Here is a 20,161-nt window from a genome sequence, read left to right as displayed (position 1 = left end):
ATCCTGGCGTAGGTTCCTGGGGAGTCTAGATACTGCAGGATGTAGTGCAGGGCCAAATCGATTGTGTCATTTACAGATCTGTACGCGGGAATCAGATGAATCATGACGTGGTTAGAAAATCCAAGAGCAGCACGGGTGACTGCATGATATGCTCCGCTTATTGTGGTGTAACAGTGATCAAGCGTATTTGCCTCTCTGGTTTGGTATTTGATGTGCTGTTTGTATTTGGGTAGTCAAGTTTCCTTTATTAAAGTCATCAAGGACGATAACTAAGGAGTTCTGATGTTCTCGTTCCACACACAGTATCTGGTCTGCGGGTACATGCTGAGCCCCGTGCATGTCCCCACTCGGCGGAATGCAAACACAACCGAGGATGAATGAACAGAACTCATACGGAGTAGAATGGCTTACTGTTAATAAATAAATATTCCAGATCAGGAGTGCAAAATTGGGAGATCACAGCCATATCGGTACACCAACCACTGTTAATGTAGAAACAGGGACCACCACCTTTAGCCTTGCCGGAAAGTTCCCTGTGACGAGTAGTTGAAATCCCTCCAGCTGTAGTGCGGAGTCCGGTATTTGATCACAGAGCCACGTTTCCGTAAAGCACAAGACACAAGATGAAGAAAAGTCTCTGTTTCTTCTCATCAGCAGTGCCAGTTCCTCAATTTTATTGCCGAGTGAGCTTACGTTGGAGAGGAAGAACCCAGGCAGCGGTGTGCATGAGCACAACAGCACGTTTTCCTCTTCGATGGCGTTTCACTTTTTTGACCAAAACATGTAGTAAATCTGCAACAGATGCCAAAAAACTGGATATAAGTCCGTGGGGATGGTATGTCTAGTGTTTAAGAGCTCTTCTCTGGTGTAAGAGCATATAGATACATAGTTTACACACAAAAACAAAACAGGACGCACCAACACACCAGAGCGACCATCATGCACCATCATGTGAATGTATTCCAGTAGAGCCAGCTAGCTTAGGCAAATTGGAGACCGATTACTTTACATTAAGGTATTTGGGACAATGACGCTAACCCTAGCCCAACCTAAACCTAACCCTACCCAGACGTCACTTTGTGCCATCATGGCGTCTCATGTCATGTCAAGTGTCATGTCATGTTAGGGTTAGGGTCACGGTATGACGTGCCACATTACGTCACTCTCAGTGTTAGGGGATTGGGGCTGGGGTTAGGTGATTAGGGATAGGTAACTTGGACACTTGACATGATGTGATGGACACGTCATGACGGGTTGGTTGATCTGTTAGTTTATGGTAGCTTGCAGCCGAAAATAATGTGAAAATACATTAGACCTTTTCACTTGGTAAATGTGCACTGGTAAAAAAAAAAAAAATGAGCCAACTGATTTCAACACACCATCATGGGTTTTTGCAAATGTTGTGGATGTCTTACAGGAAAAGTCACCAAAGGACAGTTTCATTTGCTTTTATTGTTGTTACATCGCCGAGGAAGACATGAACAACCTTAAGGTTCTTGACCTCATCAAAATATAGTAATACACCATTATGTTAAAATACAACAATATGTACTATTATTATTATTATTATTTCACACAGTATCACAATAACTGATGACAACTATACACAACAGGAGCAGATATTTTCATCTGGATTGAATCACTACTTTTTAAAGCAAAACACTTACAAAACTCCCACATACTGTTCGTAAACAGCATTTTTTTGTTACATATTTATGACGACATGGCCTGATACCCACTGTGGGGTACAATAAGTTCATACTGAACTCACCGAAATTTGGCACATTTAACTTGGTATTGTTAACTTCTATATTAAAAAAACACCCATAATGTGAAGTAAGTTTAGGCTTGGCTCAGAGATATGAGTGATACTGTATTCATTACCAGCTATGACAAGTAAATAAGTGTGGGATTAAAATGTGAACTTGTGTGTTTGCTCTTCAAGTTCAGCCATGCTGTCCCAGAGCGGAGATGAGGTCCTGCAGCGGCTCGGTGTCTTCTGAATCCAGCAGCGCATGCTGCCGGCAGAAGAGTGTGAGGTGTGTGAAGAGTGTGTTGAGGTGAGGGTGCAGACCCAGAGCAAGTGTTTCTCTGTAGTGAGACCAATAAATGTGAGCCAGGGTTCTGAACAACAGCAAAAACACCTTCTGGACCAGAAAGACAAAGCCTGTGGGAAACAGTGAACCTGGAAAAAAGGAAAGAAAATGACAGCACTGCAACACTAAAACTACATGTTGTGAAAAAAAAAAGCAACATAGATGATAAAAATTAATTTTACCTGCTTTTGTGGGAAACACAGCTTCATCAGTCAGTAAGTCCTGAATGTATGACATGGCATAGTCAAGGTAAAGTGGAGCAGAGCACTTCAACTTCCTGCCATGGTCATCCGTCCAAACATAAACTCTGACAATGCCAACACAGTTAGTCTTTAACAACACTAACTTTAATAGTAAACTTTTTATGTATCGCTTGTCAGACACAGAACACAATTTATTAGCCATTATAGGCAGCAACATTTTCACAATGTAATCTGACTTAATCCACCACAGAGTAGTTTTTTCTCATATGTTTGCATGCACCTGTACTACAATAAGTTCAGTCAAAAACAAAACAAACAAACAAAAAAAAAACTGTGAGACCTCTCTCATGCAATATATTTGCACTGCCCAAAACTAACAATCGGCAGGTTAAACAGCATATTGTCTTTCTGGAAACAACCTCTTGTTAAAGACTTAACATAACCACAATCCACTCTATTAACAGTTTTGATTAACACCACTTCTTGATATTGTTTCCCTCATAGCATTTGTCATATGATGCTCAAAACTTACATGTTGCCTGGTCCACAGGCAGTTGGGCAGGTGCTGGGAGTGCAGAACTCGGACAGTGCACTGGAGAATAGGTTTATATGCTTGAAAAATGCCACAGCTGAAAGGAATTAATTAGATGAAAATTACATCTTTTACATATTCTGATTAGTTTTTTTTTTGCACTTTTGGGGGGACTATAAGAAGGAAAAAACAGTCAGAAAATCAGCTGGGTTTAATTGGATTTACTCACTATTACTGGCAAGCCACTCAGCCTTGTCAACGCCCGGCGGCAACACTGTGAGCGCTAACAAATCTGTGTATGTGACCTGCTGGCACACATACTGCTGCTGCAGATATGGGCGCTCTTCCAGATTATTGTTATTAATTCCCCTTGGGAGGACAAAGGAGAGTTAATATAGCAGTGACAGAAAGGGAAAGACAGGACAGAAAATATTGCTGTGTAAAACAATCGATAGATCATTAGATTAATTACTCCTGCTGCAGTCAGTAGATAATGTTTTACAGTCTCTCTTATCTGCCTTGCTCTGTGGCTGACAAACACACACAAAAACACATAAGAACACTACTGCAATGACCTGCATGTTCAATAAACCAGCAATTAATGTAATGAAGGCAGTCAGTTTAGAGTTTAGAGTAATTACTGCTAATGAAGCTCACTGCTGTAGTGGTTGGAGCAAATAACTTAAAAGTGTAATATTGTACAAAAAAGTCAAAGGCAAATTTATTTGTATAGCACCTTTCATACACTACGCAATTCAAAGTGCAACATCAGAGTTCAGTGCTGAGGCCTGTGCAGTCCATATACTGATAAGCTCAAAGTAGTGCTTTATAATCAGCAACACAGGACTGGAAGTTTAAGACTGGCAGCAACTTGTGATAATTATAGAAAGTTAGTGCAGGAAATGAATGGAGGTTACTAATGCCAGTGTACTGGAAAGTCAAACTTGGCAGCATAATTTGAGATCATGAAAAACAAGAACGACACTTTGAGACAGGTAATTTGATGTAATGATGAAGACCAGCGTTCAACAACTGTACGTATATTCGATGAGCTAGAACTGTGTTTTAAGGTCTTGCTTTAGATTAAACTACATATCTCAAAGTGTAGTGTAATGAGGCAGCTGCTAAGCTCATTTTTTTTAGATATGTCTGCACACACAAACACATACACATACACACAACAGCTGAGCGTTTACTCAGTGTGACCTTGCCATCTGTGATAAGGGAAACACTGTTGTCTCTGTGGGGGTTCACTCCCCATGGCATATGTGTTTGTGAGATTGGGCAGTTTAATGGTCTAAACAGCAGGTCTTTGTCCAAAAGAAAGGTCAGGAGTGGTAGAGAGGGAGTTATTATAACAGATACGTAAACATTGGCTGCACAAGTACAGTAATACAAATCCTAACCATATTTATTTATTTAATGTCCACAAGAACTTCCTTTGTTAACATCCTGTTCTGTTCCAGATTTATGGCATTAACTCAGTTACCACCTCTTACCTAATACTTGTCATCACATAAACACACTGAACCAAGAGCTACTTGTAATGTGTTTGTGTGTACACATTCCTGTGACCCTGTTCTTTCCCTGTTGGTCATCTGTTTACCTTTACCTTTATAAGGTAAAACAGTCAAATAAACAGTCATTTCAGCCATAAACAGGTAGCTCTAAAAGATTCACACTAAAGCAAACATTTGCATAGTAAGTAAGCAAAAACATGCTTCCTCTCCTTTGCTTGGTTCAAATTGCTTCTCAACATGTGGCCCCGCTCTTGGAGGAATCCTTGTTCACTGATGCCGTCAAATAAAGTATGTGCAGTCAGCTCTCTAATCACATTTCCTCCACACCATTTATAGCTGTAGCATAACTACATTAATTTATATATTTTTAGAATACAGGAGAAGATAAAGGTGGAAAAACTAATGCAAATAAAACTAAACTTACTGTCAGATGGGAAACTGAAGTATGAGTTTAAGTAGAACGCTGATAAAAAGAGTAAATGGAAGAAATACAACAACTTACAGTTTTTCATTGCTGATGTCAGAAGGCGGAAGAATCCTGTCGTCAGTCTTTGTAGCTGAGGGGTAACTATGGCAACCCCCCATGGCGTAAAGCTAAGAGCAGAGCTGTTTGTTGTGCCAGCCCCAATTTTCCATCTCAGACATACTAACCAGCACACACTATAGGCAGAACTGCTACTCCAATACAAACATCTCCCAGCTCACAATTGGATCCATAGTTGACAAACATGCAAGATCCTTTTTCCCCCACAAAATGTTGCAAAAACACATTAAAAAAAAGTATCCCAGGAGTTGAGAATTGTCTATGTGTGGAAAGAGAAGCTCTCCAACTGCTCCTTCTCCTTTTGCACCAGTGATCCAATGTCAGTGTGTATAGGTCTCCTTTGTCTGGAGTCCCACACCCCACAGGCTCCTCCTCTCTCAGCCCTAAGCGGACAGGCAGGTTTCTCCAAAACCCATTAAAGTACAAAACACAACTCTGCTTTCTTTCCTTTTCCACCCACTGCACATACTCACTTCTGCATGTATGCTCCCACTAAAGAAGCAAGAACAGGCAGGTGCAGATGACAAAGTGAATGGTAAAAGTGTCATGGTAAAGAGAAAGGAAAACAAGCAGAAGCGTTGAAAGAGAGGCTAGAGCAACAGCAGGTGAGTTCAGTGTCATAAACTACAGAGGAATGTGATCACACACATAATGTATTAGAGCCAAGGAATGATAACACACACTCATTATAGATAGGACTCCAAAAGTGTAAATATGAGAAGAGTGAACACAAAACAGGAGGTCTTCAGGTCTCTCCACTGTTATGTGAATTCATTCCACCTCTGCCTGCAGCACAGTAAGATCTATGTGACAGGTGGTTTTATGTTTGCACTAGAGAAGATGGTGTGAGGGCGTAGCACTGATCGATTGTGTGGCTCACATGTGTAGGGAAGCAGCATAATCCACAAACTCACCTGCCCCTTAGATGATCATATACCTAAGACCAAGTCCTGCTCTCTTTCTGTTTGTACTATGTGTGTGTGTGTTGTGCTGTGTGAGTCAAACAAAGACTCAGTTTTTCATGTTGATCTGACATATTTATTAGGTTCATATCTGAATGTACAAGCTAAACTGACGGCAAATAACAGACACATTATTCTCTAAATGAAAAAAAATAAACAGCATCAGTCCAATTTACAAAAAAGCCGTTCTACAACCCAGCCCCCTGCCCCACAAACTCACAAATGTCATAAACTTTAATGCATGAAAGATTTAAATTTTGAAATGGCCTGACAACGTATAGTGGGTTGAATTAAAAACCCAAAACACATTGTCTCTCAGTTAATGTTTTGAGCACACTGTTCTACACAGCACATACCCAATGAGGTGAATGAGGCTAATATGCAAACTTAGTGGCACTTAAAGATGACTATTGTACCTCATGCCGTTATGCATAATACCACACAATACTGCTATACTACACACACCACACTCTCAAGGTGAAGGAGACAAGTGCATACACACACACACCAAGACACAGTGGTAAGGGTCAGATGCAGTGCTTAGGTATGATGAAAAACAGGATGACATAGTCTGACCCTGTACATTAACCCTGACAAAAACAGCGTTGTTTTGCTTTCCTAACCTTGACCTAAACCGATGTCAACTACTCCCTGTGCAGATGCACTTGAAACAGGTCAAACCACTGAACATAAACACAAAATAGCTGTGATCTAACATCACATAAGAAAAACACACACAAAAGATTAAACACACAAGGGAGGGATCAAACAAAGAGTGCTTTAGATAAATAGACCTGTAAGACCATTGCAAGCAAGGAGGCTACTTCACAGATATGAAACCCAGTTGAACACTGGAGGGAAGACACACTTTGGCAAAAAGCATTGAAGAAAAAGTATATCTAAAGTATCTACATGATTCACTCATTCAAATCAAACATTCCCACCTCTTTCAGTAGGGAATAATATGGTGGCAGTTGGAACCACCAAATACAAACAAAAAGTGCATCTTGAAAAGTGCTTTTAAAATAAATCTATAATCTGTGTAAATCGTTCCACAGGCATATATGCAACTAAAGTCAAACCCTGCCCTGAGAAAGAGAGAGACAAGGAGAAAATGTAAAGTAAAGCAACATGCAGACTTAAAGGATAATTCTGCTTTACTACAACTTGCGTCATGTTTTTGTAGTTTGGGCCTTGATTTGGATAAAATCTAGATTGTATTATCTTTCAGTCTTGTAAGATTACCTAACCCACTTTCCATACAGGCAAAAGCAAAAGTGAGCACTTTTGAATTGATAATTGTACTGCATCTAATGCTTACTTTCATTATGAATTAAAGGTTCCCTGTGGAGTTACTGACCTCTAATAGTTTTTTTTCCCCATGTGTGGCCCCTGTTTTGTCTTATGCACACACACAAGGACGCACATGCACAGGTGCATGCAATACACATTACAACCAAGAGTGTCACTCTATTCCACTGATCTTAAGTGTAACACTCCATGATATGCAGCAATGCAGCCACAAAGGCAGGAAAAAATGAAGACTGCTGGCGAGTAAAGATGAATGTAAACAATGCTGGATTAGAAATACTATTTAAAAGCTCATTTCAACACTAGAGCGTGAGCAACAGCGGCTGTAAACATAAATGTTTGCTTACAAGAAAACAGAGGGCACCTTTAATCTGCCAAGTATTTTCCAAAATTGGTTAATTCATTGTTTGGTCTATAGTGTCAGGAGATTGTGAAAAATATCCATCATATTTGGTTAAATTTGAAGGTGATGCAATAAAATGGCTTGTTTTGCCTGACCCGTTCAAAGGTGAAATTCAATGGTAAAGTGTGTCAAAACTTTTGACTGGTAGTGTACATTTAATAATTGGTTATTCAAATGCTTGCTTCTTTTGATAAACTAACCCATCTATGGATATCATCTCCAATTGATAAATTGCACAGAAAACATATGACAAAAAGCAAAAAAGGGACTTTTTTTTTTATGTTTACCTTCTAATTCTCTTCCCAATAAGTGGAACCTGGTAGTTTGTTTAAAATGGATGAATGAAAATAAGACCCAACTTGTAATAATGAGCAGTTATCCTCTAAATAAACAATATGGAATAATACCCAGACAGACAGACAGACACACACACACACACACTCCCAAACCTCAGTGTAGGACGCATGTAGCACAGGAACAGGAACTGATGTTGGGGTATTAACCGAAACACAGACATCATTATTGCCTCGTTTCAACAGTACCGCACACATACAATACACACTTTGCAGCCTGCAAAACAATCGCCTTTCCATACACTGGATTTATTCCAAAAATAGATATAATGTTTATATATACTGTTTACATTAATATTACGTTTACATATTACCAAGATTAGTCACAACCTAATACAGGTTCAAATTTCACAATATTACATTAAACAGCTCTGATAATTAAATGAATGGGCGATATGTGCACATCACTGTATTATTTTTTATTTTGCATGTGTGTAAAGATATGGTTGTGTATACATGTGTGTATGGCACTGTGTGTGCGTGTGTTTGTGTTACACGTGTGCTTTCTTTGTATACACCTCCTTTGATCTGAGAATGCACTCAAAAACACACACAAGCAGTTGTCTACGCACATGGATACAAGAGCACACAAACCTCTAAACTACATGAATCTGTCAGAGGTTTTAGGAGGAAGTGACTCAAAAAAAAACACAGGCCTGTTAATTGAATGCCCAGAGAGCAGAAGTGTTCAATCAATGTGAACTTCTGCTGCTTAATTTAATACGGGATTCAAATTTCAAATGGATGTTTTTGTTTTCTTAAAATTAAAGTGCAACAGTGGGCACTCACATACTCGGCATCACCTCTGCTTATTACCCCAAGTATCCCAGGTTCAACAATTTGGCTTTTGGACAGCTGGCATGATGTAATGTTCTCTTAAATACACATTCTTTTTTTAAGTGGTTCATTTGTAAATATGTCATCAGGTGCAAGAGAAATAGGAATAGTACCCATGTGTAGATTTGTAGTATCCAACATACATACTGGTCAGGGCTGTTTGACCCCACCATTGAGGATCTCCCATTCTTTAGACAAAGGAGGACACTGAAGAGCTGCTAACAGGAAGCAAAGGTGGCATGGCTTTGTGTTGAATAGACAGGTGGTAAATGTGCCTAATGTGGGTGTGCCTGTAGCACAACATTAGGCTGGTCCATTAGCAGAGCGCTGTCTCTCTGTAAAGGGGGGGGGCAAAGAAAAGGATGGAAATTCAGATCTGCTGACACTAGTGGCATCATCCAAATAGAGTAGTTGTGGAATAACATTCGTTTTATAATTGCTATAATTGCCTTCAGTAGTCACAAGACAGGTAAAAGGGGAACATATTTCTCTCTGTGTGGCCAGATACCACTCTGGTACTGCATGTGGTGAAATATGCATTTGTGATTTGGTTGAACTGTCCTTCTAAAAGTTGAGCTCTTCAATATGGGAACACCACTATAAGGAATCAAGAATTCAACTTGTAACATTTACAACCCCAATTCCAAAAAAAGTTGGGATGCCATTACCAGACGCTGGTAACCACATTGTTTGTGGTTGGGATGCTGTTAGAATGCAATGATTTGCCAATTTCAAAAACCCATATTTCATTCACAATAAAACAAATGTTTAAACGTAGAAAATGTACCATGTTAAGAAAAAAAAAAAAAAGGTAATTTTGACATTGATGGCAGCAACACACCTCAAAAAGTTGATACAGGCCCTTGTTAACTGTGAAGCATCTGTAATAATTTTCAATAATTGAATATTGAAAAATGGCTGGCTAATAATATTGAAGATCTCACCTACAAAAAATGTTTAAAAGGTCATAAATGTCAGGAATCTTGTAGTAGGCCTTATTACTTAGAAGCACTTTACCAGCGTTTTTCTCACCCTGACATTTTGTAGTGGTATACAAACATGTACACACACTTACTGTGGGACAATAGCTGACTGGTTAGTTGGACTGGCAGCAGATGGGCTGGGAGAGTCTCCTTTTTCAGCTTCCTTCGCATTGCCTTTGTCTTTGATGGAGAGTCCCTCTACTGTCAGCTTATCTGCTTCGCTGCAAAAAAGACCTCATCAGCAAACTAAAATGATGGTCATGGGATTGTCACCTGAACTGAAGTAACTGGCTGAATTTTTAATGTTTCATTTGTTTCTGCTCATACCACATTGGTCATTATTATGCCACAGCAACCCATGTATCCACTGTTCTGGTAGAGCCAATTCATTGCAGGCTGCAACTGACCAAAATCAATGTGAACTGGGCACAAAGTTGCTCAAGATACACAAAGTCACTTTAAAGTATGATCTATTAATTGCATGCCTGTAGGTGCACTGCTTGTTAGTAACTTGCTAATGTATTTAACTGTTAGAAAGTTGATATGTTTAGGTGCAGCTCTTAGCTCATACCATGCTGTCTGATATGTTAGTACAGTAGATGCTCTAAAAGAAAAATTATATATAACTTGGGACTCATTTATGTTATGTCTGATTTATTGGTATAACTTAAGAGAACAGACCACCATTTAATTTCTAAAATGCTGAGTAGCCTGTTTCATGATGGAGGCAATAATTTAGACCAGTGATGTCTGGGAATTACAGGGCCATGCTGATTAGCTTAGCATCGGGACAGATTTCCTGTATGTCCTCTACAAGTCACTAGTAGTGACTTTTTATGAGTTAGGGTTGGCCTGAAATATGGTACAAGGAGTTGTTATTGTACTGGATGCCCCATTAAATGCAACAAGCAAACAAAAACATGTGGCACATTTGTGCTTCTAATGGCCTTTTCAATCCTTCATACAACTTCAGGAAACCATTTCACACTCCAGAGTGAAAGACCTCAAACACAACATACCGTCTGACTGCTGGTCTGAATACTCTGGAGTCAGGGTGAGGTGAGAAAGGAGGAAAGAGACAGGAGGAGGAAGATATGAGAGGAAAAACAGAGAAGGTGAAAGTATAAACAGTGTGGGAAAACTTCAGAAGGGAAAGAGAAAGGAGAGCACTACAAAAAAAAAAAAAAAATACACCTGAAAGTACAATAGGGGAGCGAGGACACACTGTACCGAATCAAAAAGAGCTGTGCATTTGTGTGTGAGCATGTATACCTGGTAAAGACTGCCCTCTCATTTCTGGCATCCACTGTGAGCCGAATAGTCTCCTGGCCAGCACCTGTGGTGATGGTCTCTGTGGTGACTGTATCACTGGATGCAGATGTTGTCTTGTTTTCTTCCTCGTCGCTGTCTGAGTTGCTGGAGGAAGAGCTATCTGATGCAACCAGTGGTGCTTTTCTTGCCACACACACACTCCACACACAAGCTGCAGAACATGAAAGAGAGGTAACCATCTGACTTTAGGATGGCGCTGCACCAGCTCTCAGAACCATCAGAACAAACAAACAAAAAGCCTTCTCAAAGAGGAATATACGCACTCACTGAAGTCCAAACTAGAATTTACCACTGGAGAAATTTCAAAGGAACTGATAAGCATTTGAGCATTGAGCATTTAAGCATCAACTGAACACATTCATGGGTCATGGTGATTAACATTTACATTTTTATTTACTTTGTGATGTTACTGTTCAAATAGTCATGCTGCAGCAACTTACGGTTCTGGTTTGGTTTGGTGTTGTCTGACCCACTGAGCTCCGAGTCCACAGGAGAAGTGCATCTTGGGCCTGTTTCAGAACTGGTAATATAAAATACACACACACAAAATAAATAACTGTTTGTAGCCTCTGCCATGTGTCTGCCATATTAACACATGGTCTCATGTTGTGTGTCTACGTTATCTGTACATATGATTATTCAAATGGGTCATTGACAGTGGATTATTTCACAAGAGCTTAATCAAAAAAGGCTTAACAGGATTTACTTGACACAATTTCTAAAATAAGTTCTGCATATTTAAACTACACCCAGACTTACCAACAGAAAGGCTGGAAATCAGTGAACTTGGCCCACCCTTTCTCCTCAGACTCTGTGGCAGCTGGTTGTGAGACAGGATTGTCCCAAGCTGCAAAGCCCACTCCTGCTGCAGGAGCCGTTGAGTTCACTTCCCCAAAGTCTGCAATCCAGCCAGTGCCTGCATATGAACACATCACCATACACACATCGTATGAGGTGCTTACTCAGAGCCTGTTTCAGTCCTGAGATATAGGGCAAAACAATTATGCATTAAAGTACACTATACCATAACTCACTGTTTGTAGCCTCTGTCTGCCCCTGGCTTGAGAAAGGATCCAAGTCATCTTTAGGCTCCTCTCCTTCCTCAGAGTCAGAGTCTGCTGCTCTGTCACATGCCTCAGTGCCAGAAGCTGCTGTCCTGTCACAGACCATACTAACTGCTTGGCTCTGGGAGGACCATAACCCACCAAACCTTGAAACAGACAAATGATTTCATTATGCTTGATTAAGAAAGACAGTTAATTCACATCCATTATGACATTTCATACACAATGCTAAAATAAATCATTCCAAAACATAATGCTGAGAGCATCTGTATTTCTACCTGTTCCGGGACTTGGTTTGTGTTGCATAGTTAATCTCTTTTTCCTCCCAGATATCCTCCTCATCATCATCAAAGGACTGAATCCTCTCCTTGGAACAGGCCTCAAACACAGCTGTGTTAGCCTGCAAAGAACAGAGGGAAAACTTAAATGTGCAAAGTTTTAGCAGTTTACATGGAGTAATTTCATACAATATTTGAATGCTAGCAATTAAACAAAGTAGTGTAATGTAAAAAGGAGGACAAATTATATGTGGATGTTGTGTGCAACTGGAAGGCCTGTTATGTGGTGTTTGCCTATCAAGTTGTTTTGATGTTTTCTGCTCCCTAGTGGCTATAAAAATCATCAGTAAATCTTTGTAGAACAAATGTATGAATAAACTTGTATGAAGAAGGTAGACTCACACTGTCCTGCCCTGCGTCAATGTTGATATTTATCTCTGCAATCCGATCAAATGTTGCCCTGCAATAACAGTAGTGATTGCTCAAGTAACACACAACAACAATACTACACTGAGACATGTAGAGGAATATCAGCATCAGTTTACCCAATGCTGTCATCATGATCGGTAAACTCCTCATCATTGAAGCCAAACTGATCCACAAAATTAGCTGTCATCTGTTGTATCTGGTAGTCAGAAAACACCTAAAACACACATAAAATGTTATTAGATTAGTAAAGCTGATTATATAAACCCTCTGTAGTTTTATGTGTGTGCTTATGTGTACCTGCTGTAGTGTCAGTTCTTTAGGGAAGGGACTCTCCATATCATCCTCTGAGGATGGGCGTGGGTTTCCAGTGCCCATCTAAATAGAGATTAAAAAAAAAAAAAAAAAACACACAGATGCAACAGTTGAAGTTACAAAAGGGTGTTTAACTATAATGTATTATATACTGTAGAATTGTATGCGTGTGTTTACCAAATCTATGGTGTTCTTGCGATTAGTCTCTGACAGTGTCTGTTCAACAAAGGTTTCCCAGCGCCCTCTGTAGTCCTCTGGCAGCTCTACATTTGAAAAGACAAGGGCAACAGCATTAAGAAAGTAAAACTCCAGCAGGGTGAAAATTGTGAAACCTTGGTTTTATTATCACTTTCTGGCACATGTCCACACTCACCTGCGATAAGGTTACTAATCTGTGTGTGAACTGGGCCCTTCTCCAGGTTGTGGACAACTGTGTTAGCAATTCTGGTCAGATGTCCCATGTAGCCTCTTCTCATACCATCTTCTGCTCTGAAAACAGAAGTGCCACACTTGAGCAAAATGCACAGATTTTTGTCTACCCTCAAAGACAAGATCATGCCATTATTTGCAAGTTTATTACTGTATTCTGTCATTCTCCTCCCAAGCCTCTAGAATCCTCTGGACAAGGTGGCAGTGCTGAAACAACTTGTTAGAGAAAGAGAGTCTCGGTCAGATATTCCAGTTCAAAAATAGCCACTGTAGTGGCTGATTCTGTAGATCACAACACAAGCAGAGACACCTACGTGAGTCACCATTAAATTATGTGCAGAGTTTTTAGGAGTGGCTGGAAGTTCAGAGGTCAGGGTCTCAGTCAAAGCCTGCTCTTGTGATGCATCCTGATGAGGCTTGAATTTGTCCTGGGATCCCAATCCTGGCTGTAGTCTCATTTCATGGGCACAGGGCCGGAGGATGGCAGCAACACAAAGCTCCACTTGGAGGTGCAGGAAGTTGTTCCATGTGTACTTAAAGAACAAGTCCTGAAAAAGAGCATGCATTTATAAATTTACAAATACTCTTCATCATTGTTTAAATTTGACATAATTGCAGTGTATTTGCTCCTCTCACCAGAAGCAGGTCCATTGTGTTGAGCCCACAGAGTTCCTGTGCTATGACTGCATGACTTGCAGAACTAGTATACAGCAGAGAGGCCACCAATCTGGCCACATGCAGACGTGTGTTCCCCAGTGGTTCTTCCAGCACCCCCAGGGTAGTCAGCATAGGATTTCGCTAAACATACACAAAACATACAGACATGGTCCCTAAAACATTAAATCTTGCCTTGGTCCAGCTTTAAATATCTTGATACTTATTTCATGTTCTCATTTTCTGCAAGTGAAAGAACTTAGCCTTGTGTGTTTCAGTGTGGGGAAAGCATGTACCTTGGGTGGCTCCAGAAGCAGCTGATGGAAGTGTATCAGGTGTGGTTGGATGGCCAATAAAATGCTGCTGTTAACAGTGTAACTTCTCTCAAATCCCTGAGCATCCATTACACCATCCACCCTATCATAAACACACATAAAAAGCAGAATTACTGCCGAGAATATTTTAAAAACTGCCACACAACAGAGATAACTTTAGAAAAATAATTAAGGCCCAAGGTCAAATGACGTTGCAAAACATATGAACACTTAAATACACATATCAAAATTGCTTTCAAGTTGCTCACTCACACAGGCCTTCTGATTTCCAGTAATGTGAGAAGAACTTGAATCCCATTGACAATACAGCTCTCAGTCCTCGCCCCTGAGAACATATTCTGCAACAACTGTTCCACACACCCCTGCCTGTAGAAACGGGAGTATGTCGTGTCATTATCCTGGAAAAAGAGTGCGACCATGCATGACTGAGGATGTGTGCATCTGTTTGACTTACGACTCTAGCACAGTCAGCAAAGGGTCAGGCTGTGAAAACTCTTGAAGCTGACTGGCCTGGTCTCTACTCAAACGAATGATATCGCACAAAGTCTGAGATGCATTGGACTGCCTCTGTAGGAGGAAAAAAAAAACCACAAACATACAAGTGGACATTTAGTCTTGTAAACTGTTACAAGAGACTGTGTAAGTGATAGCATATTTTATAAGACAGATATAGATATAATGAAATGTTTTCCTACCTCTTCATCTCTCTCTGGGTGAATGAGCTCTATGAGTCTCTGGGCCAGCTTCTCATCATTCAACCACTGTTGAGAACAATGTCAGATTATGACTGCACACATCATCAGTGTGTAATCTCTAAAAATATGAATATGGGTCTATTTGATTCATACAGTGAGAGTCTCAAGTCGAAGAGGTGGAGGCTCCACACAGCTGATAAGTCGGAGGAGCACATCCATCATTGCTGATGTATCAATGTGCTTCAGAACCAAGGAAAGGAATCCTTCCTTCCGCCTCAGGAAGCTAATAACCTAAACAAAACAGAGGGCAAAGAAAACATCATGATGGAAAATATAAAACTGAAAACTGGGACCCAGACATTCAAACACATTGGCAAAAGTTGCAAGTAAAATGAAAATATCCCCATGGCTTGATACCAATGATACCAGGCAGTCAAGTACTCTGGGAAGGGCCAAATTTGCATCTCTCAAACTTGCTGCAGTGGTTAGCACCGACCAAAAGCTGTCTAAGAAACGACAAAGAGTGAACTGGTGACAGGGTCATAGGGATTCAAGGCTTATTGATGACGAGGTTGACCTACTGTAGATCAAACTTAAATTTCATTTATCCTTTTCAAAAGATTAAATTTTGTTTGAATCTTTGTTACAATGGTTGAAAATAAGAAAAACTGTAAATTAGTCTTAAACAGAAACAGAGGCCATAGTAGCTATTACTCACCTAGAGTGGAAAGGCTGTTGCATTTGTCCAAAAAATTATCTCTAACAAGACAATGTTAACAAGATAATACCCTCGGTATAAAATGAGCAGAATGTGCACTGCTTTGTGTGTTTGAACATAATCATATTCACATTTCAAAAGAAATAAAACTTTACAGCTGCCTTGGTTTAGAGTAATTTACAAAGTGGGTAGCTTCTATCAACTTGTAAGCACTCTTCAGACTTTGTAAATTAAATGAAGACAACACAAAAACATAATTGTCATTTTCTCCGAGTACGCTCTTTGATTTAGTTGTGCGAATGTGCTTATGTGTGGCTGTGTGTGAATTACCTGTTCAGTCTTCCGTGTGATGAGGTTTCCAATTGTCTTGCTAAAGAAAGATGCCAGGAGGGGGTTAAGTGGAGACGGCTGCTCCAGGAAGGCATACAGAGTTTCCAGCAGAGGCTCCTCATTACCCAGCTTATCATTGATTACTCCCACATCACATGTCAGCAGTTCACATGCTATATTTGAATACCTGTAATAAATGGGAAGATCACACCTGGCAGTAATGCTAAGAAAAATATCTTATTTTCTATTTCCATACATTTAGTGTAAAAAAAAAAAAAAACAAAAAAAAAAAACAAGTCAAAAACATTTTTTACAGCACTACAATAAACAGATATGGTGCACTGTATTTCCCTGGATGCAGTGTACCATATCAGCATATTCTACACACCACATACTTGAAGCGCTTGGTCTCCTCTACACCAGCAGGGGGGTCAGTAGTAATCAAACGGACCAGTTCCTGCATGGACTGGTCCTGGCACAAAAACAGCAGAAGTCTACAAATTCATAATAAGAAGCGCCAGTTAGCACCAGCAGAAATGACTGGAAACTGAAATGTAATAAAATTAATGTGTAGTTGATATGCTAAAACTAACACTAAACTGACCTTCTGTTCTGAGCCTTGCACTCCTGTAACACATCTTCTTCATCCATGAGCTCAGTAAGCGTGACATCCTCCTTGTCCAATAAAGCCTCCAGATGAGAAGATGTGTGTAAATCAAACTTCCAAAACATGATTGGCGTCACTGGCTGACCAAAATCTGCAGACCAAAAGACGTGTAGCATAGTGATCGCTATAATGACTGTAAGGAAACAGTTGTGTGTGAAACAATGAATGTTGTGATACAATACATCATATATATGTATGCTCTTACATGTTGGAGTAGTTCCCTCAGTCAGATCTTGCTAAGCAGCGATTTACCTTTAATTGCCATTGCCTGGGCAGACAGCATCAGCAAATTCATGCAATCAAAACATAAACACAGCCACTGCTCTCATACTAAGACCATACATACAAACCCAGAAGAGAATGCCTTCAACCTGTTAATGAGGAAAGAGAGAAAAAAAACGAAACAACCAATGTTACTGAATCATTTCCAGAGAGATTTTGGATTATTGGCTCTCGAAAAAAGGGGAAAAGTGAGCACTAGTGCAGGGACTAGGCTTCAGCTCCTCTGTGGAAAGAGCAGGAAGCAGGCATCTGTAACTAAGTTAGCGCTGCACCATCTGTGTATTGACATAAGCCAGCTTACTTTGAGAACGGCCTCACGCATGCAGTTACATCTGCAGAGAACGAATGATACTGAACAAAACAAATATACTGCAGAAAGACAGTGTGCTTACGTGTAAGACTTGAACACTTCTAAAGAAAGCAAATACATCAGCTAGTGAGAAGGGGGAGTACTAGTGATCCTTGCATTGGCTTACATGTGGCTTGCTATTTGTCTGTGGAGATTCTGTGGTAAATCCGAGTGGGTGACAAGTAAAATGGCTTCAAGAACCGAAATCAAGTCCAGTTGCCTTTTAGGACTCACAGGACAATTTGGGAAAGATCCTGTCCTCACATCCTCCAGAACCAAATCAGCTCACAGGTAGAGGAAGAGCATCTTACTAGAACAGCTCTACGATTCTCTCCATTATTTATTAGATGAAACACTTCATTCCCATGGTGAACATGCCACTGGTCGAGCATGTGACGGGATAAATTGTGTATAAGACCACGCATAGAAAGAGATATCGACACAGCAAAGTAAGCAACCACATTAAACAGGTGGCTAAAGTCCTGTTTTTCATTAAAATCTATTGCATGACATTAACGGCCGTATGCTGTGCTACTGTACTCTTCATGTTGACGCTGAACAAACAGGTGTTTCGGAGCTATTCATCCTTTCCCCGGCGACAGGTTTTTAAATGTCAAACAACGCAGCCATGTTCGGCTACAGCACAGGCCCTTTGGCGTCGTCGAATCAGCTGGTACCGGTCACCGTTAGCTCTAACAGGCTAAACACCGAGAAACCACTTTAATTCGCTTATTCAAACAGTTGTCATAACTTCACGTTTAACGTAGCTTATCTCCCGTTACCGACCTGTGTCGGAGCCTTTCGTCTGCAAACCGTAAAGCAGCCCGTTAGCATCGCTAACGTCAACTACCAGAGCGTTTCAGCGAGACGCCGGTGGCAAACGGTGCCGACACGGAAAGCTAACACGGGCCGGTGTTAATCGCGTGGCCCGGCGGAACCGTGATTCCCCCCGAGTCAGACCCAGCGTTACCGTCTTCCGGCCGCCTGACAGCGAGTGAGCTCACAGCGGTTTCACCTTAGAGTGCATGTGTTTCCCCAGGAAAGCACTGTCCGTTACCTTTTATCCATAATCTGGCTGACTGGCTGTGAGCGCGGAAGATGCAACCTTTCCCAGTTGCAATGTCATTTACCGTGTCGTTACACGGTGAGTGGCCTGCTGTGACCGTCGCTGCCCGATCTTCAGGCCACAAACCAAATCTGTCACTTTTGGAAATCAAAATGGCGGATAACCTCCCTAAAACGTAATCAAAAGTTGGTCCGTCCGTGGACCGGGCTATATAAACATTTTATATTATTTTATTTATTTATCTTTACATAAAAATTTTTATTCGCTACCAAGAGCACCACGATTATAGATTACTTCTTCAACAAAACACCCTCACATGTGAAGGAGTAAGATGGTACATAATATAATATAACCTAAATTATTTCAGTGTTACAGGGCATTTCTTCGCTTATATGGACACCTGAATGCGGGAAAATGGTTAGGGCCTGTCGTTCTCTTACTTGAGATTTTCGCCCAGGGATGCATCTGAATGTTGAATATCCACATGTTTGACTTGAACAAAAAGGTTACTCCTCAGACAAGCTTTAAATAAAGAAGAAAAACTTAATAAATGCTGTAACTTGTCTATCACCTGGTGTACCTATATGTGTGTGTGTGTGATAGGTCCTGCATAGCAGACTATTGAAAAAGAGATATACAGTACTGTGCAAAAATTTTAGGTCGTTTACATGTTTTATCACACAACACCATCAGGTGTCTCATTGATCTCAGAGTCATAGTGCATCCCACTTTGCAGGACAACAAGCCCGTAAAGTTCCCATTACAGTTCATGAAGAACTATTCAGGGGCAAGAAGAACCAGGAATCCTGCAGTGTGAAATCAGTCTGGGATCATATAAAGAGACAGAAACACTGGGACAGAACTGTAGCAGCTTCTCCAAGGTGCTGCAAAGTCCCAGGAGAACCTGTGTCAGGGCAAACCAGAGAGAACTGCTGCTGGTTTGAGGGCAAAAAGAAATGCTGCAAATACTGATTAGATTGTTGTTGTTTTTTGTTTGCTTTACTGCACTTTGTATGAAGTTAACTAATAAATGAAAAACAATTTATGTCATGTATGTTAAAAGCATAACCTGTGTGTTCTTAGTGCAAAAAACTTTTGCACAGTACTGTATAACTGCTATGCTATTAAAATATTGGATCATTAGTATTAATACAACATGTAAGCAGTATTATCAGCACACCACAAATTATGGACACGTATGTCCTAGTCGAACGTGGCAGACTTTGTAGATATAAAAAATTTCGTCTTTATTTTTCTGGAACGGTCTAATTTTAATTACACCATTCTTTCTCGGTGAACATCACACGTAATATATATTGTTGTAACCTACTTTCAACACAGCCGCTAACTCGCTCCCACACACTATTCTGCCAAATTTACGTACCTGCCTAACGTTACATACAAATACTTGTGTTCAAAACTATCAAATGTTCATAGCAACGATTTCTGTATTTAATGTTGCAGTCTACAAATTCGG

At 40.4% G+C, this 20,161-nt stretch overlaps 1 protein-coding gene across 6 annotated transcripts; it reads right to left on the bottom strand.

Annotated features, from left to right (window-relative positions):
- Positions 1-1,432: 1,432 nt before the first annotated feature.
- LOC113132406 (serine/threonine-protein phosphatase 6 regulatory subunit 2-like) lies at positions 1,433-18,842 on the bottom strand. 6 transcript variants are annotated; one of them, XM_033325236.1, is made up of 29 exons: positions 18,676-18,812; positions 17,193-17,358; positions 16,925-17,078; positions 16,716-16,814; positions 16,321-16,507; positions 15,426-15,563; positions 15,273-15,338; positions 15,032-15,144; positions 14,830-14,943; positions 14,539-14,659; positions 14,225-14,386; positions 13,903-14,136; positions 13,740-13,804; positions 13,533-13,648; positions 13,337-13,422; positions 13,145-13,222; positions 12,964-13,061; positions 12,821-12,878; positions 12,419-12,540; positions 12,111-12,286; positions 11,836-11,992; positions 11,517-11,596; positions 11,017-11,227; positions 10,764-10,787; positions 9,837-9,965; positions 3,061-3,200; positions 2,832-2,928; positions 2,279-2,403; positions 1,433-2,185 (listed from the first exon to the last, which is right to left on the bottom strand). In XM_033325236.1, exons 3-29 carry the CDS (start codon positions 17,050-17,052, stop codon positions 1,947-1,949), a joined length of 3,363 nt encoding a protein of 1,120 aa, XP_033181127.1. In that variant the 5' UTR covers positions 17,053-17,078; positions 17,193-17,358; positions 18,676-18,812; the 3' UTR covers positions 1,433-1,946. The 6 variants fall into 6 exon arrangements, with proteins under 6 accessions (XP_033181127.1, XP_026166209.1, XP_026166206.1 ...); XM_026310424.2 differs by lacking the exons at positions 1,433-2,185; positions 2,279-2,403; positions 2,832-2,928; positions 3,061-3,200 and adding an exon at positions 7,244-9,096; XM_026310421.2 differs by lacking the exons at positions 1,433-2,185; positions 2,279-2,403; positions 2,832-2,928; positions 3,061-3,200 and adding an exon at positions 7,244-9,098 and having other exon boundaries at positions 17,193-17,255; positions 18,676-18,799.
- Between the last annotated feature and the right edge of the window lie 1,319 nt (positions 18,843-20,161).

Source organism: Mastacembelus armatus, chromosome 6, assembly GCF_900324485.2.
Source record: "Mastacembelus armatus chromosome 6, fMasArm1.2, whole genome shotgun sequence".
Classification (NCBI taxonomy): domain Eukaryota; kingdom Metazoa; phylum Chordata; class Actinopteri; order Synbranchiformes; family Mastacembelidae; genus Mastacembelus; species Mastacembelus armatus.
This window is presented reverse-complemented; position numbering and strand designations above follow the sequence as displayed.

What these genes read in the sequence shown, in the direction of transcription:
- LOC113132406 (XM_033325236.1), bottom strand. Translation starts at nt 17,052, where the DNA reads ATGTTTTGGAAGTTTGATTTACACACATCTTCTCATCTGGAGGCTTTA. An exon ending in TTCGACTTGAGACTCTCACT is followed by an intron (nt 15,339 to 15,425) that starts GTATGAATCAAA and finishes TGTTCTCAACAG; the next exon opens with TGGTTGAATGATGAGAAGCT. An exon ending in GAGAGGGCAGTCTTTACCAG is followed by an intron (nt 10,788 to 11,016) that starts GTATACATGCTC and finishes CCCTGACTCCAG; the next exon opens with AGTATTCAGACCAGCAGTCA.